Source organism: Stenella coeruleoalba, assembly GCF_951394435.1.
Source record: "Stenella coeruleoalba genome assembly, chromosome: 9".
In the NCBI taxonomy this organism is placed as follows: domain Eukaryota; kingdom Metazoa; phylum Chordata; class Mammalia; order Artiodactyla; family Delphinidae; genus Stenella; species Stenella coeruleoalba.
The window spans coordinates 51,467,530-51,484,260 of NC_137155.1; the positions used below are offsets into that span (position 1 = coordinate 51,467,530).

General features: G+C 37.8%; 2 protein-coding genes across 5 annotated transcripts in view; one reads left to right on the forward strand and one right to left on the reverse strand.

The window, feature by feature from the left end:
- Positions 1–16,731, forward strand: part of FAM237B (family with sequence similarity 237 member B) — a gene marked incomplete at its 3' end in the record, with an annotated part of 111,636 nt that overhangs the window by 35,454 nt on the left and 59,451 nt on the right. For 2 of the 4 annotated variants that reach the window (XM_079931437.1, XM_079931436.1), the window contains exons 3-5: positions 6,719–7,112; positions 7,566–7,656; positions 9,377–9,455. In XM_079931437.1, the coding sequence (XP_079787563.1) occupies positions 6,722–7,112; positions 7,566–7,600 (426 nt within the window). In that variant the 5' untranslated portion in view covers positions 6,719–6,721. Of the gene's footprint in view, positions 1–5,340; positions 5,413–6,718; positions 7,142–7,565; positions 7,657–9,376; positions 9,456–16,731 lie in introns of those variants that run through there. The other 2 variants (XM_079931438.1, XM_079931439.1) reach the window with 2 other exon arrangements.
- Positions 12,421–16,731, reverse strand: part of CFAP69 (cilia and flagella associated protein 69) — a 69,216-nt gene continuing 64,905 nt past the window's right edge. Inside the window, exons 21-23 of the mRNA XM_079931440.1 lie at positions 15,067–15,153; positions 13,669–13,773; positions 12,421–13,172 (exon numbers count right to left, since the gene is read on the reverse strand). Coding sequence (XP_079787566.1) covers positions 13,002–13,172; positions 13,669–13,773; positions 15,067–15,153 — 363 coding nt within the window. The 3' untranslated portion in view covers positions 12,421–13,001. The remainder of the gene's footprint in view (positions 13,173–13,668; positions 13,774–15,066; positions 15,154–16,731) is intronic.

Sequence of the window (16,731 nt, forward strand, 5' to 3'; positions counted from 1 at the left end):
GAATTTATCATGGCTATTTTTAAAGGTACTATGTACTTTTGAGTTTCACCACTACACCTTCTTTTTGCCAAATGAAAAATATGATTTCAAGACCAATTCTCCAAGTGTTTGACCTATAGCAGTCTTCTGATTCTTCAGCTGTATCTTCGGTCTTAGTCCATTCAGGATAACATAACAAAATACCAGAGACTGTGTAGCTTATAAACAAGAGAAATTTATTTTTCACTGTTCTAAAGTCTAGAAGTCCAAGATCAGGGTGCCTGCATGGCTGGGTTTTAGTGAAGGCCCTTTTCTGGATTGCAGACTACCTACTTCTTGCTGTGTCCTCACCTGGTAAAAGGGTCTGGGGATCCCTCTGGAACCTCCTTTATAAAGCACTGATCGCATTCAGGAGGGTTCCACCTGCATGACTTAAACACTTCCCACAGGCTCTACCTCCTAATACCATCACCTTTGGGGATTAGAATTTCAACATATAAATTTTTTGGAGGACACAAACATTCAGACCATAGCATCCTCCCTTTAGTTCTGTGACATCATACCACCCTGGAGCTTGTATAGGCTGATTGTTCTATCTCTTCTTCCTTCACTGATTCTATCTGAAGTTCATGGACCCCTAAATTTGGACATAGTCTTCCATCTTCATCTCAACTTTCTTTTATCAATGTATACTCTCATAGCAAAAGTAATTTTCTATTAAAACAGAGACCTTTCAACTTAAATTTCTAGCTAAATTTTAGATACTTCAGAAGATCCAGAATCAAATCTAATGCAACACATCCTGAATCAAATTTATCCTCCCCACTAATCTTCCTTTCCATTTTTCATATTGTCACTGTCACCCCCATAAGGATGCATGCCAAAAATGTTAGTTCTCTTTTCTTTCCATCTCATATCAATATGACCAGTCACCAAGCTTTGTCTTTATGTATTTGAAATATGTCTTGTCACTATCCTAGAAGTTTTGACATGCATTATTTGACAGTAGAAAAGAATATACCTAACACATATTTGTTGGCAACTGTAATCATAAAGACTAGTAAATTTACCATCCATAGAAGCTCTCTGTGCGTTCTTCTACATCTCATTCCCTCAAACGTAACCACTCTCCTGAATTTTGTGTTAATCACTTCCTTACCATTAAAATTACATTATCATATATATGTATTTATAGAGAACATGTGGTTTCATTTTGCTTGTCTTTGAAATTTATAAAGATGGTATCTTCTGCAATTTGCTTTTTTCATCTATAATGCATATAGCTGCAGTCTATTCATTTTCACTGCCGAATTACATCCCATTTTGTGAATGTACCATGGTTAATTTATCTATTCTCCTGTTAACCATTAGGTCATTATGATTGTTTCCATGTTTCTGGCTTTTATGAAGAGTGCTACTATGAACATTCCATTATAGTGTATGTCTCTTGGTGCCCATGTACAAGAGTTTCTTCAAGATCTTTCCTGGGAGTAAAAAGATTTATTGTAGATTGTGTGCTTGTTCGGACTCACAAGATAGTGCCAATTTGTGCTCTAGACTAATTGAACTAATTTACACTCTTCCTAGCACTGTGTAAGAAGAGTCCCTGTTGTTTCATGTGATGGTTAAGTATATATGTCACCTTGACTGGGCCATGGAGTGCCCAGATATTTGGTTAAATAGTATTTCTGGGTATGTCTGTGATGGTACTTTTGGATGAGATTAACATTTGAATTAGCAGACTGAACGAAGATGGCCCTCCCTTGCTCTCTCTGCCTGACTGTTGATCTGGGACGTTGGTCTTCTCTTTAACTTGGACTATGATTTACATCATTGGCTCTCCTGGTTCTCAGGCCTTTGGACTTAGACTGGAACTACACCACCAGATTTCCTGGGTCACGAGCTTGCAGACAGCTGATCATGGGACTTCCCAGCCTCCATAATCATGTGAGCTAATTCCTTATACTAAATCAGTCTCTCTCTCTCTGTCTGTCTCTCTCTCTCTCTCTGTCATCTCTCTGTTTATTTAGCCCATGTTTCTCTAGATAACCCTGACTAATACCCTTCATATGCTCACCAACACTTGATTTTGCTAGACTTCTTAATTTTTGACGACCTGATGGGTGTGAGTTCATATCTTATTATGGTCTTTCACTATTTGAACTTCCTTGCTTGCAATGAGGTTATGAATATACTTATTCAATCATTCATTATTTATGTTTCCTTATTTATGAAATGGCCCTCTAAGCCTTTTGCCTAGTTTTCTGTTGTGGTATTTGTCTTTTTCTTGTTGATTCCTTGGAAGATTCTTATATCTTAGATCCTAATTCTAATCCATTTGTGGTTATATGTGCTGTAAAAGTCTTCTCCCAGATTATACTTATCTTTTATCTTTATTTATGGTGTCTTGTGATTAACAGATTTAATTTTAATGTAGTCAAATGTATTAATTTTTCTTTTATGCTTAGCACTACTTGTATTTTGTATAATGCTTGCCAACCTCAAGATCAGAAAGATATTCTGAATTTCTTCTTAAAGTTACAATGCTTTGCTTTTCACATTGAAATTCTTAATCTACTTGGGATTGATTTTTGCGATTGTATGAGGTAGGAATCTACTTTTTTTTGGCCACACTGCAGGACTTTCAGGATCATCGTTCCCCAACCAGGGATCGAATCTGAGCCCTTCGCAGTGAAAGCAGAGTCCTAACCACTGGACCTCCAGGGGATTCCCAGGAATCCACTTTTTTTTTTTTTTTCTCTGTATGGATAACCAATCGTCTTAGCCTCAGTTAGTGAAAAAGACACTGTTGCCTTACAGATCTGCAATGCTGGTTCTGTCACATATAAGTCTATAAATGTATACGTCTGTTTTTAGGCTCTCTAATCTACTCAGTGGGTTAATTTCTCTTTTCCTGAGCCAATGACATCCTGTTTAATCACCAGTGAGTCCCCTTTCCTTATTGTTGTTCTTTAGGAAAAGCTTAGCTATTTTGGATCTTTTCTCTACCATATACCTTTTAGAATAACTTTTCATTAACCCTGATATGAATTTGGTTGAAAATTTGTGTATTATTTTGGGAAGATAGATATCTTTAGACCACATATTAGCATTCTTTTTGTTGAAATTTTTTTAATGCCTTTCAAGAAAAAAATTCTCCATAAAGGATTTAATGTTCTCGTTGCATTTATTTCTAGATATCTTATATTTTTTTCTTATTATAAATAACATCTCTTTTCTAATTTATATTGTTTGTTTCTCAGGTATAGAGATGCAGTGGATATTTTAGATTGAGCTTATATTCAGACACCTTACAAAACCTTACAAAACTCTTGTAAAATAGTTTGTGGATATAATTTATTTACAAAAACAAACACATACATAGCATTCTTACTATGTGTAGGCACTATTCCATACACTTCACAAATATTTATTTAATTATCTCAACATCCCTATGAAACAGGTTTATTTATTATTTATTTATTTATTTTGCGGTACGCGGGCCTCTCACTGTTGTGGCCTCTCCCATTGCGGAGCACAGGCTCCGGACGCGCAGGCTCAGTGGCCATGGCTCACGGACCTAGCCGCTCCGCGGTATGTGGGATCTTCCCAGACTAGGGCATGAACCTGTGTCCCCTGCATTGGCAGGCGGACTCTCAACCACTGTGCACCAGGGAAGCCCCAGGTTTATTTTTTAATCCCCATTTTACCGATAAGGAAACTAAGTCACAAAGAGATTAAGTAACTGCCCAAAGTCAAAAATTTTCATTTGAACCTGGAAGGTGGGATTTAAATCCAGGCAGTTGATCTCTAAGCTCCATGCTAAACCAATAGCTTTGCTGCCTCCCCATTAGACTGAAAAGTTCTGTTTCTTCCTTTCTAATCCTTATCTTCCCTCCTTTTTTTTTTTAACCTTTCTTTGAGGGTATTGTTTTGAATGTTAACAAAGATAATCCTTGTCTTGTTATTAATTTAAAAGAGAATACTTTTATTTATTTATTTATTTTTAACATCTTTATTGGAGTATAATTGCTTTTACAATGGTGTGTTAGTTTCTGCTTTACAACAAAGTGAATCAGTTATACATATACATATGTCCCCATATCTCTTCCCTCTTGCATCTCCCTCCCTCCCACCCTCCCTATCCCACCACTCCAGGTGGTCACAAAGCACAGAGCTGATCTCCCTGTGCTATGTGGCTGCTTCCCACTAGCTCTCTATTTTACGTTTGGTAGTGTATATATGTCCATGCCACTCTCTCACTTTGTCACAGCTTACCCTTCCGCCTCCCCATATCCTCAAGTCCATTCTTTGGTAGGTCTGTGTCTTTATTCCCGTCTTGCCCCTAGGTTCTTCAGCACCTTTTTTTTTTTTTAGATTCCATATATATGTGTTAACATACGGTATTTGTTTTTCTCTTTCTGACTTACTTCACTCTGTATGACAGTCTCTAGGTCCATCCACCTAGCTACAAATAACTCAGTTTCATTTCTTTTTATGGCCGAGTAGTATTCCATTGTATATATGTGCCACATCTTCTTTATCCATTCATCTGTTGATGAACACTTAGGTTGCTTCCATGTCCTGGCTATTCTAAATAGAGCTGCAATGAACATTTTGGTACCTGACTCTAAAAGAGAATACTTTTAATGATTTACCATAGAAAGATGCTTGCTGTAGGGTTTTGGTGGATAACATTTGAGAGGTTAAGGAAATTCACTTCTATTCTTAGTTTACTAAGAGGTTTTTTATTGTTTTTTATCTTGAATGGGTGTTGCATTTAATCAAGTGGTTTCTCTCTTCAGTTTGTTTTTGTGGTGAATCCACTAATTGATTTTCATATGTTGATCTTTGCATCCCTGGAATAATCCCAGCTTGATACGGATGTGTATTTTCCTAAATCCTGCTGAATTTGGTTTGATAATATTTTGTTTAGGATCTTTCATCTATCATCATTAGTGAGATACTCTTGTGACTTTACTCTTTTTCACACTGTCCTTGTTCCTGAGTCTCGGGACTGGGGAGGTGGGCAAGGTGAGGGCGGGGCCTTGAGAGCGGCCACACACTCTGCCCCCTCACTCAGTCTCTAGAAGGGGAGCGTGGTTCGGGCTGCAGGGCTGACTTCGAGCCCCCAGCGGCTGCAGCAGATTCCGCAGCGCAGCTCCCGGGGAGCTGAGCCGCTTGGCTCCGGAGCGCGGTGCGGCCGAGACGGTTCCCTAGGTCGAGTTCAGGGCGTCCGGGGTGCGCTGGCGGCAGGTCGCAGAGCACCGCTTCCACCTGTCACCAGCCTGTAGTGGTGGGTTCGGCTGGTCAGGGGGTGGGAGTCTCAGAGACCTCTTGTCCCTTCCAGTCAAGAGCCGCCCTCATCCCTCGAGGGAGCGCAGCGCACGCACGACATCGCACCCGGACGCTCGCCTCAGCCGCCTAAGAGAGGTACAATTCCCCGCGGGCTCCCTGTCTGCGTCCAGGTGACCCGACCCGGCAGGAGAGCACTGATCCGGAGGGTAACCTGAAATTCTTGAGGAATAAAATTCTCTGGTCCCACTCAGTCCTTTGTATTATAAACTGGCCACTGTCAGCTCTGTTTGGGAAACCTGCACAATTTTCCACAACGTGAAACGACCCGACTAACCTAAGTTTAAATTTGTTTCGTTGAGTTTGTCTCTTTAACCTAACTTCTTTTTTCGGGGGGGGGGGGCGGTGGTTAGGGGGGAGTGGAGGACAGTGGTTTACGGGGAAGAAGGTGAGTACTGTCTTCCGGATCTGTCCTCGCCGCTCCACTCCTCCGACCTGGCTGTCAAGGTTGTGTCAGGGACATTTCCAATTCCAGCCTGGAATGGTAGGGCCATTCAAAGCGAATTTAGACCTTGACTTCACCTATAGGCTTCAGGCCGATTTACTGAGCAATCAGTTTTCAGGGAAACTTGTGCAAAGAATCGTGAGAAAATACCTAGATTTTGCTGAATGTTATTGGTGCTGCACCATGTCATATTGGCTTATATCACTTTTCTTGTCTTCGTGCTCCTTTGTGTATGTATGTTAATCTTCTCTAACCAGCTCCTGAACAACCTGAGAAAAGTCAGGGATCCACCAGATATCAGTACGTAACAAATATTTTTTCAATGAATAAATTTCATCAGTAACTTTGAAACCTAAAATGGTGCTTGAGCATCCAACACTTGATAGATTGGAAAGCGTCAATTTAAAGAAAACCACACACACCATTTTTTATGGTTACCTGTAGAAAGGGCTGCATTTTGATCTTCTTGGTTGAAATGTATTGTGGTAGGAGTCTTGGATAGAGAGACAGGAGACCTGAGAACTTGCTGAATCATATCACTGAGAATTTTTCTAATCTGTAAAAGCAGAAGGTTGGAACACATGCGTTTTAGAGTTTCTTTCGGCTCCAAAGGTCTTTGATGAAATGAATGTATCACAACTTCATAAACATGTGTTGAATTTCAGTGGCTCCTGAAGACTGTTTATCAGAATGTTGGTAAAGCTGTTGTTATATCCTTTCGAAGGAAAGTCTGAGAGTCAGCAACTTAGAGGAAAACCAATAAATACCTAGTAGGCAAATTTGACTTGATCAAAACCAAATACATAAGTATTTATAATTTTTTAGGTTTGATAAAAACCAAATACATAAGTAGTTATAACTTTTTAGGTTTAAACAGATCATCAAGTAATTGAATAATTTTAAGTTAAAAATATATCTTCATTTTTTTTTTCTGTATAGAATATGAATTTTGCCACAAGAAGATGGTTCTACCTACCTCTGGGCTGCATGATGCTGATGAATCTGATTAACGCGGATTTTGAATTTCAAAAGGGGGTGCTTGCCAGCAACAGCCCAGGGATCATGGAAGACATTGATCTCCAGTGCTGGAATGCTTGCTCCTTGACACTGATAGATCTCAAGGAAATCAAGATAGAGCACACTGTGGATTCTTTCTGGAATTTCATGTTGTTCCTGCAAAAATCCCAGCAGCCTAGACATTATAATGTCTTCTTAAGCATAGCTCAGGATTTCTGGGACATGTATGTAGACTGCTTGCTTTCAAGATCCCATGGAATGGGCAGAAGACAGGTGATGCCTCCCAAGTATAATTTTCCACAGAAGATAACAGGAGGTAATTTAAATGTGTACTTAAGAGAATAGCAGTTTAGTTTTCTTAAAAATTCAATATTTAATCTTTCTGATTTTTAAAGTTTATCTAATAAGCTAACAAATTTGCCATATTTTTTCCTAATATGATCAGCTTTGATTTTCATTTTTACTGATTTTATATTATTTAGAAACCAGAGGAGGTCTGATGTGCAAATACTAGATTCTAAATCATCTTGGAATGATATATTTTTGTAGATCATTAGATTATCATCTTATTTTTTCCCCATGAGTAGTTCATAAGAAAGCCATTTAGCCATGTAATTATTCATATTACATTTGTTGAAAAAAATTTTAAACATCCACATGTATTTAGGCTTTTGAAATTAATTGTTTCAATAGGGTTGTTTAAAGGGAGGGAATCTTAAGAGTTCATATTAGAACAAATGTTAACAATTTTTCTTCTCTAACCTTATAGGACTGGATTTTACAAAACATGAGTTTTACATTTAAGAGAACACAGAAAATATCTCAAGCAAGATGACACCAACTTGAAAATTTAACCCTGTGTCAGTATTTATGAGCTCGAATATTTCCTGTAGCATTTATCAAAATTATTTCTAATTCTTTAATATTGATGAAGATTGTATTTTTGTTGATATGTAATTGTTTTATGGCTATTGAATTATCATTTCCATATTTTGGGGTATTTTGTCAATAATTTTTAATTTAGAAGGCATCTTTGTAAAGCCTTTTTTTTTTTTTAAAGAAAAAACCACTTAAAATGCAAATACAACATATTTTTTAATACAACAATCAGTGCAGTAAAATTGTAACCAGTTTTATCAGGTATCTTCTACATAATTTTGACTTCAAAACTGTGCCAAAACTAATGCCAGTATTATCCTAAAAAGTAATATTTAATCTTGATGTAGTGTACTGTGTGGCTTCTGATATATGTATCCCATCACCAAGCTATATATTATTTTTCTATGCATTAAGGCCTAAAATTTTGTTTTATGTTCTCATTTTTATAGTCCTCATTTAAAAAAAGGAATAGCAAGCAGAAAAGCAGTTAATTTTATTTTTTATTTTATTTATTTATAAATTTATTTATTTATTTATTTTTGGCTGTGTTGGGTCTTCGTTGCCGCATGCGTGCTTTCTCTAGTTGCAGCGAGCAGGGGCTACTCTTTGTTGCAGTGCGAGGGCTTCTCATTGTGGTGGCTTCTCTTGTTGCGGAGCTCAGGCTCTAGGCACGCGGGCTTCAGTAGTGGTGGCACGAGGGCTCTAGAGTGCAGGCTCAGTAGTTGTGGCGCACGGGATCAGTTGCTCCGTGGCATGTGGGATCTTCGCAGACCGGGCTCGAACCCACGTCCCCTGCATAGGCAGGTGGATTCTTAACCACTGCGCCACCAGGGAAGTCCCCATCTTAAACCTTTTTGATGGTACTTAGATATAATGTTCTGTTAAATCCCCCCAGTTTTGGGCACAAATCATGTCATTTGTATATAGAAAATTTTATTCTTTTTTCATCATTTATTCATTCAAAAAAATTCATTGAGCTTGGAGGTACACTGCTGAGCAATCCACACACAATCCTTGACTCCCAGAGTTGTCATTGCTGTGGGACAAAGATGCAGCAGGAAATAATATAATTCAAAAGCACTTTTATGATGTCAAAATATGTTTTTTTTCCAAGAAAGAGGAATTGTAGCCAACATAGGGTTGAGTGGGGAACAATATGTATTTCTCTTTTGCCCTATTCAAAATCATCAGACTAGATCAGACAGATCATCCAAAAAAAATAAAACCCCCAAACCCACCAATTCTTGCAGTGCTATTATGGTAAAGACTCAGTCAGTTTCTCAGTTTGGGGTTTATGCTGAACTCATATAACTTAACTCATAACCAGTTATTTTCCAGAGCACTGAAAGCTGAAAAAAGACAGCAAATCATCTAATATTGCTCCCAAAATATTTCTTCATGAGGTGATAAAATGGATAAAAATTGAGCATCTATGCTTAAAGTTCCTCTGCTTTTCCTATAGAATTTTTTTTTCTTTAAATAAAATTTTTACTTTAGAATAGTTTTAAGTTTGCAGAAAAGTTGCAAGGCTAGTGCAAAGACTTCTTGTATATGCCTCACCCATTTTTTCTTATTGTTCACATCTTACGTTAGTCATATGTTTGTCATAACTAATGAACCAATACTGATACATTTTAAATTAAACTTCATATTTTATTTGAATTTCACTAGTTTTCCCCTAATGTCCTTTTTCTGTTCCAGGATCCTATCCAGGACACCACTTACAATGAGTTAGGCTCTAAGAAGATGTTTTTGATGACCTTGACACTTCCCGATGCTGGTCAGTTGTATTGCAGAACGTCCCTCAATTTGGGTTTGCCTAATGTTTTTCTCATGGTTAGACTGGGGTCATAGGATTTTTGGGGAAAACTACAGGAGTAAAGCACTGTTCTCAGCACTTCCTATCAAGGGTACATGCTGTCAACATGACATAACACAGATGGCGTTTAACCCTGGCTGAGGTAGTATCTGCCAGGTTTCTTGGCTGTAAAGTTACTTTCCCTTCTCTTTCTATGTTGTATTCTTTGGAAGCGAGGCGCTAAGCATTACCCACACTTTAGGGAATGGGGAGTTATGTTCCACCTCCTTGAAAAGGAAATATCTACATAAATTAAAATAAATACAAGCGATTATGAAACATGGTTGCCAATGAAACTAATGTAAGCCCAGGCTATGTTGGCAGGTGTGTAAAAATGAGAGCGACTAGTTTCATTATACCCTCCATGTGTCCTGTTACACCTGTAAATTGTTGCTCGGTTCTGTTGGTCTCAGTATAGAGGAATAATCACAAACTGTAGCACTTCAGAAAGGGCTGGCCAGGTTCATAGTCTGGAATGACTAAATAAACTGGATATTTGACCCAGAAAGACTGAGGGTGAACATTATAGTTTTTTCCTGTGATATGAAATGTACCCTGTGTTTCAGAAGGCAGACTGAGGACCAGATGAACAAAAGTTGTTCACCTAATTATTCACTGGTTTTCATCCAATATGAGCAAGCACTGGCTAACAGGGTCTAATCATGGAATGAACTCCTCCCTCATGTGTTAAAAATCTCATTACCGAAGAGTGTTGAAGCCACTTTCATCTGTGCTCACTCAACTCCGTTTTTATTTTCTTGACTTTCTTTTCATTTAGTTTATTAGCAGAAGTCTGGGAGCTGAAATTTTGTTATCAGTTGACTCATGGAAGGAAATATACTGTCCACCTTTCAGCCAGGCTGGATGGGAGAGGCACAAATCCCCTAGGGCTTAGAAGTGGTATGGTGGGAGCACAGGATGTGAGGAGAGATGGAGACGTGTTAGAATTAGTGACCCTGTCAGACGGAGGGACTGATTTCACTGGCTCGCTGCCAGGTGGCTGGAATTGTAATATGCGAACTTGGGTATCGTCTGTCTACCAAGTGCAAGTGTCTGGATGAAGCAACCTTACTACCCTCCATCTGTGTACATTTCTTCCTCTGTTAAATGGCTGCTAGGTAATAACCTGCCCTATTTTACCTTTCCTCTTCCTGATGGGTAAGATCTACAACAGGGAGAAGTTCTACAGAACTCACAGATTATTTTGACTGCAGTCAGTCCTAATCAATTTGGAGATACCAAGTTGTACTACATACAAAAAATAATGTTCAGCCAAGAAATATCAATTCTGTTTCTACCCACTGGTTATATTAATGTAATAGTATTTATGCCTCATTTTAGAGAAAGTCTATCACTGTTACGAACGAAGCACATACATTTGAACTACTTTAACATGTCCATGTTTAGCATTCCCGGTATAGTATTTTGTTGGCTGAACCTTCCCTTTGAGCTCAGGACTTTGCTGCCTTTGCAGAAGTTGAGGGGAAGGTTGCCAGGAGCTGAGGCCACCATCACACTTATTCAATAATTTATTTACTGAGGTGTTGGTTACAATAATGAATGAGATGTGGTTTCTGTCTTGTCTTTAGGGAGCTTAGAATCTGAGGAAGGAACTTATAGTCTACAAATTGGAGTAAACATTCATTGCTTTTAGCCATGGACACTTCATCTCGATTCTATGTGTATCTCAGATGTAACTGAACGTGTATCTGGTGCTTTTTGTGTGGGCGTCTCATCGTTGCATGTTCCTACCCACATCCATTCTTGTGTCTCAGTAACTCCCCTTTACATGGAACCTTTGTGCTTAGGGCTGCCTGTGAAGAAGAGGAACAAATTATGCTGTTTACTATCTTCTTGGGGGTGGTGGTAATAGAGAAAGGGATTCAAGAGAGCACAAAGCTCACTGATAAGCTGATGCACATTATGTACTCCTGTGAGCCACAAGGAGAATGGGCAGCTGGGCCAGGGTGAGAGGTCACTGGTAACTCATTCTAATTAGAACAATAGCAACAATTGCACTTTCTCCTCTCATGGCAGATGCTACTATCCTCACAAACAGAATAATGAAAAATTCCTGGAGGAATGTGAATTGGGGGAGGAGGGGTGAGGGGAAGAGGGAGGAGAAAGTAAGAGAAGGTGGGCCCAGTGGGGTGTTGGAGCCGTCTTTTATCTGATAATGAAAGTGGATTCTATGCATGTCTTCCCAACTCTGCATTCAGTAGCACCATGTTGGTAGCTTGAAATTGGTCATAGTGGGATTGGCAAACACTACAAATAAGGGTTTCTTCCCCTTGCAGAGCTGGTTGTTATACATTTAACCAGTACACTGCTGTGTGCACACTATGGGCCTAGAGTCTAGACTCAAATTCCAGTATATTTTCCTTTCTGAGAAAACAGATCCTTGTCTCTCCCAGCCCTGGACATGAACTCAATTTTGCAGCTTCCTGAGTGGAGAAGGGGGTTGACGGAAATGGATACAGGCTGTGGAAACCGCATAATGCCATACAGGGACACAGACACTTTGCTCTACATCTAGCATTAAGGCATCTACCTCCTATTTGGCAAGATACCTCCACCACCAAAAGAGTTTCTCCCTACTCCCCCTTTCCCTTCCCCATTAAGGAAGAGAAGTAGCATTAGAATTTATTTATATATTAAGAGTTAAAACATGTTTATTTTAGTTTTATTGTTTAGCTTATGAATAACATTTGCTTTTTATAGGAGAGAGAACTTATTTTACTTTGACCAACACATTTGTTGCAAATGTTTTTGTTGCCCAGTATTTATATATACTTATAATAACATATATTAATAATATCCTGATTCCCTACTCCATCCATATGCTTTGGATGGGATTGGCTTCCTTCTGTCTCTGAGTGTAGGCAGTTCTCAGATCTGGCCAAAGTCATGATGAATGGTTCAGGAGTGGGCATATGGCCAATCAGGGGTCCCAAGATGCAGAGACAGTTGCAGAGACTGTTGAGAGATAGGCATGCACTCTTTTCTACTGGATATCAACCTGGGAGAATATAATTCAGGAGCTGCTAGGGAAGGAGAAGAGCCTACTCACAGAGTTTCAGTTCCTAGATCCAACAATGCCTGTAGTTTTAATCAGTCCTAGATTTGATAGCCCCAGAGCCTGTAAAAGTTGGTTTTTTTTTGTTTTTGTTTTGTTTTGTTTTTTGGCTTAAACCAGTTGGAGTAGTTCACATCAATTGAAAGAGTCAACTGATACAACATGTTTTACAATTTTCAGTTAAGAGAATTGTAATCTTTAGAAAGAAATTGATGATAACTCTTCTCACAGTATGTGTTGATATTTTCAATAAAAATACATTATATGTGCTTTTATTTTAATAGTATTTTACTAAAATATTTATTCTAAAACATTTGCTTTACATTCATATATACAGATATTTAACTAAAAAATTATAAGCAGAATTTATTTCAAAAAGTCTCCAGAGTATTTTATGCGGGAACGCTCTTCTCTGGCTCATTCACAGTTTTTACTGCTTTTACTCTCTGTAAGGCTCCTCCTCGAATAGGAAGTTTTTTAAGAGCAATATCTGTATCAGCCAGAGGTCCTCCCACTAATAGGGCAGGAGTGCTTTCCACTGTTACTACACCACCAGAGGGCACCTAAAAAAAGCAAAAGTAAATATTTACGAGTCCATTTACAAAATTTTTCACTAAGAGGAAAACCCACTCATCCTTCAGCTAACTTTGGAAGAGACACAAAATGTACATAGTAACTAGGAGACAGCATGGACTAATGGAAAAATAAGGGCTTTGGAGCCTTTGCAATCAGGGCCAAATTATGTCCAGAATAGGACACCAGGAACACTGGAATATGGCATGGATCTATTTGCCAGGCAAAAGAGGCACTGCACACTTTCTGTCAAAGAGATGTAGAGATATATTTTGACTAGTGTTTATAGCAGTTTCTTGGGAATCCTGGAGGGCTGGGTCTGGTCTAAACCAGAACTAGGCAAGGGTAGAGATAAATATGCCTTAACTATTTGATATTTGAACAGCAAAAAGAAAAAATATGAGACAAAACCCCATAGAAATAACACTCTTTGGGGATTAAATTTAATATCTACTAAGAAAAGTTATGGAGAAAAAAAAATCTTACTGTTGTGTGAAGGCCTTTAATATCTGTCGGGTGAAATACTGCATTTGGTGGATGCTCACTGTATCTAGAAGATTCTATACCTTTCTCTTGAAGTCTTTTTGCTTTCTGAAGATTTTTAAATTAGAAAGAAAATAAATTAATTGCTATTAAAGCATTAACTATGGTACTTACAATGAAGTATACAAAATATATTTAATTGTGTCTGTTTTATGCTTTATTAGTTAGCACTAGCATTTACTCATTTACTCATTTAGGCTAAGAAAATAGTTATTAACAAGTTATATCCTTTGTACATTGCAGAAAACACCTGAAAATGTTACTGAGATTTCCATAGGTACTGGTAATATATGACCAAGGGATAAAGCAGGTCCTAAGGAAATCAGGTTCAATTTTTTGTACATTGAATAAGCTACTAAATTTACAATAGATGATACATGTTTTCAAATTATTTTGCATAAATTAAATACTAATTCAGTACACTTAAATGTTCCAAGCATTCAGAATAATGCAAACTATATCATTTGCTGCAGTTACAGTCAAGCTCAATAGTTGAGGCACTAGAACAGGCTAAATTCGAGGTAACAAATTATCTGCATGGAGGGGGCTGATTTTAAAGTTGGGAAGAACTTTTAGTGACAAAGGGGAGACATGGTACCTTGAATAAGCTTGTTCTTAATTTTGGTTTTGCTATTTTAATGATTCCACTATTTTCGTGTGCTAATATAACATTTAACAATTTCATATCTAGAGGAAGAATTGTAACATTATATAAAAGTGTATCCCAAGTATTAATGAAAAAGTTGGGAAAAAAGTAATGAGATTTTGGAAATCTATGCTGCTTCTTACATATTTCAAGTGAACAATTAGCATTATAGACTGTTTAGATTAGTTTCCAGTTTATTGCTGAAGCAGGTTATCACATTTTCCCAAAGGGGTGTTTATCCCAAATTCCCACCTAAGCTTTAATACAATGTTTCTTTTGGTGGTCACAGAGGGGAAGCATCCTTGAAGGAGAGAGTAATATGGACAGTTGTTTTTTGTGTCCTTCACTCTGCTTCTTACAGAAAGGATCAGTAAATAAGAAGGCTCAGAATGGAAAGTAGGAGCACATTTCTCCTGCTTATTCCTGGCTAACTTTCATCTCTTTTATGGAAACCAGGAACACCATCCTTGCTTCGCTCCCTCCCACTGCTAAGCCAAATGAAACTCAGAGTGGTATCTTCTGTAACTGTGAAAAATGCAGAGTTTCAGTTAACGTCCTAAACTGGAAATGAGGATCAATAGTGTTGGTATTCCACAGAAAGATCAACAGAAAAAGGTGAATGAATAGTTATCCCTGAAAAAGTCTGTCAGAGTTGACTGTTTGTTGTGGATATTATAATATTTTAAAAATCCTACCTTTAAAGTTTTAACATTTGATGTTCTAGCCAAGAAATATTCCCATGATTTATTAGCCAATTCTCTTTGCTTGTGTGTGGCTTGTACCTGAAATAAGAAAGATAATTAAGAGTTCCAGTTTCTATGAAAGGATACCAAAGGGCTTGAATACTTGTATTTTGAAGGAAGACCTAGTTTTTGCCAACGTAAATTTTAAGGTCAACTAGCAAAAGTGTTAGAGTTTAACAACTTAAAAAACCAAAGTCTTAAAATGGAAAAAAACTCCTTCCCTCACTATGTGGCCAAGGTTTGAACTGCTTCCCATGAAACGTAATGCAAAACTGTTGCTATAAAAATACAAAATATGAAAATAACAATAATCCTTCTCAGCAAGACTGATTGTTTCATGTGATTATCATTGTGAAGACAGATTATAACCCAGAACAAGCTACATAAATGACCCAAGAGCAAATTCACAGGAGAAAATAAAGAGTTTTCTGCTGCCACTGATAATAGTTTAGGCAAGATTATATTGGTAAAAGTGCTTCTAATTTACACCTTCAGCAAGACAGCAATTTTGTGAGAGTGCTGAGTTTGTTGTCGTGATGCAGTCTAGGGAGGTAACTACTGACAAAGGACAAAGACTATGGTTCACAACAGGCTCTCCACTAAATATATATATATAATCCGAGGACACATGCCCTTGGTTGGTATATAATAGACTATTAAGTTTAAATTATGAACCTAAGAGTATTTAATTAAACAACTGCTAAAAAATAAACTGGGTCAGAGCCATGATAACAAATCAACGATAACCAACAAATCAGCAATAGCTAGCCCACACAGCAGAATCCTGCCAATTCAATAGAACTAATGAGGAGCAAGAACTTCTAATGGGGTACTCCACTTAAAAGCAAATGAATGGGTTAAACGGCAGCATCCTTGCAATAAAAACTCTTCACAAACAAAACTTTTAAGCAGGGAGTTATCTAAGAATTTATAGGTGGATGCTAAGTTCCACTAGACTGAAGATGTAGACATTTAATAGTAGATGTCAAAAGATCAGGCAATAGAAAACACTTTGGAAATCACCTTAAAGTGTTTTAAATACTTAAGTTTAATCATAAAAGATCACCAAGCAGAAGTGGAGAATCTACATCATCTTTTTATCTGTGGACAAGTTCACTTAAATAGTCACTTAACCTATTTGCTCAAAAACTTCTGATGTGTTGCTTCTTACCTGTGTAAAGCTTTGGGAAAATGGCTTATATTTTCCTGACAGGCTTTTTCTGATTAGCTAAAGTCAGAGACCAGATTTGTAGAGTGCTCACAGTATATGTTTTGGCACTGAGGTGAGGAGAGGCTTGTCGGTGTGCCTATGATTGGCATGCCTAGTAAGGGCCTATCACAGAGTGAGGGACGAGGGCCAACTTTCTCAATGAGGTTATACATACAGTCACAGAGAAACACCATTTGTCAGAATTTGCTAAGTGTATACATTTAAATAGACCACAATTTTTGGAACTCTGTTTGACCTTTCAAAAAATGGAAATGTCTCAGGTATCTACCTTTTAAAATGTAAGCCTGTAGAAATCAAATTATAATGCCATAAAGCAGCACTGAGTATAGTAATTGAATTTCAAGCTATTAACTCCATGTTTTCTTTAAAAACTATACAAAGACACT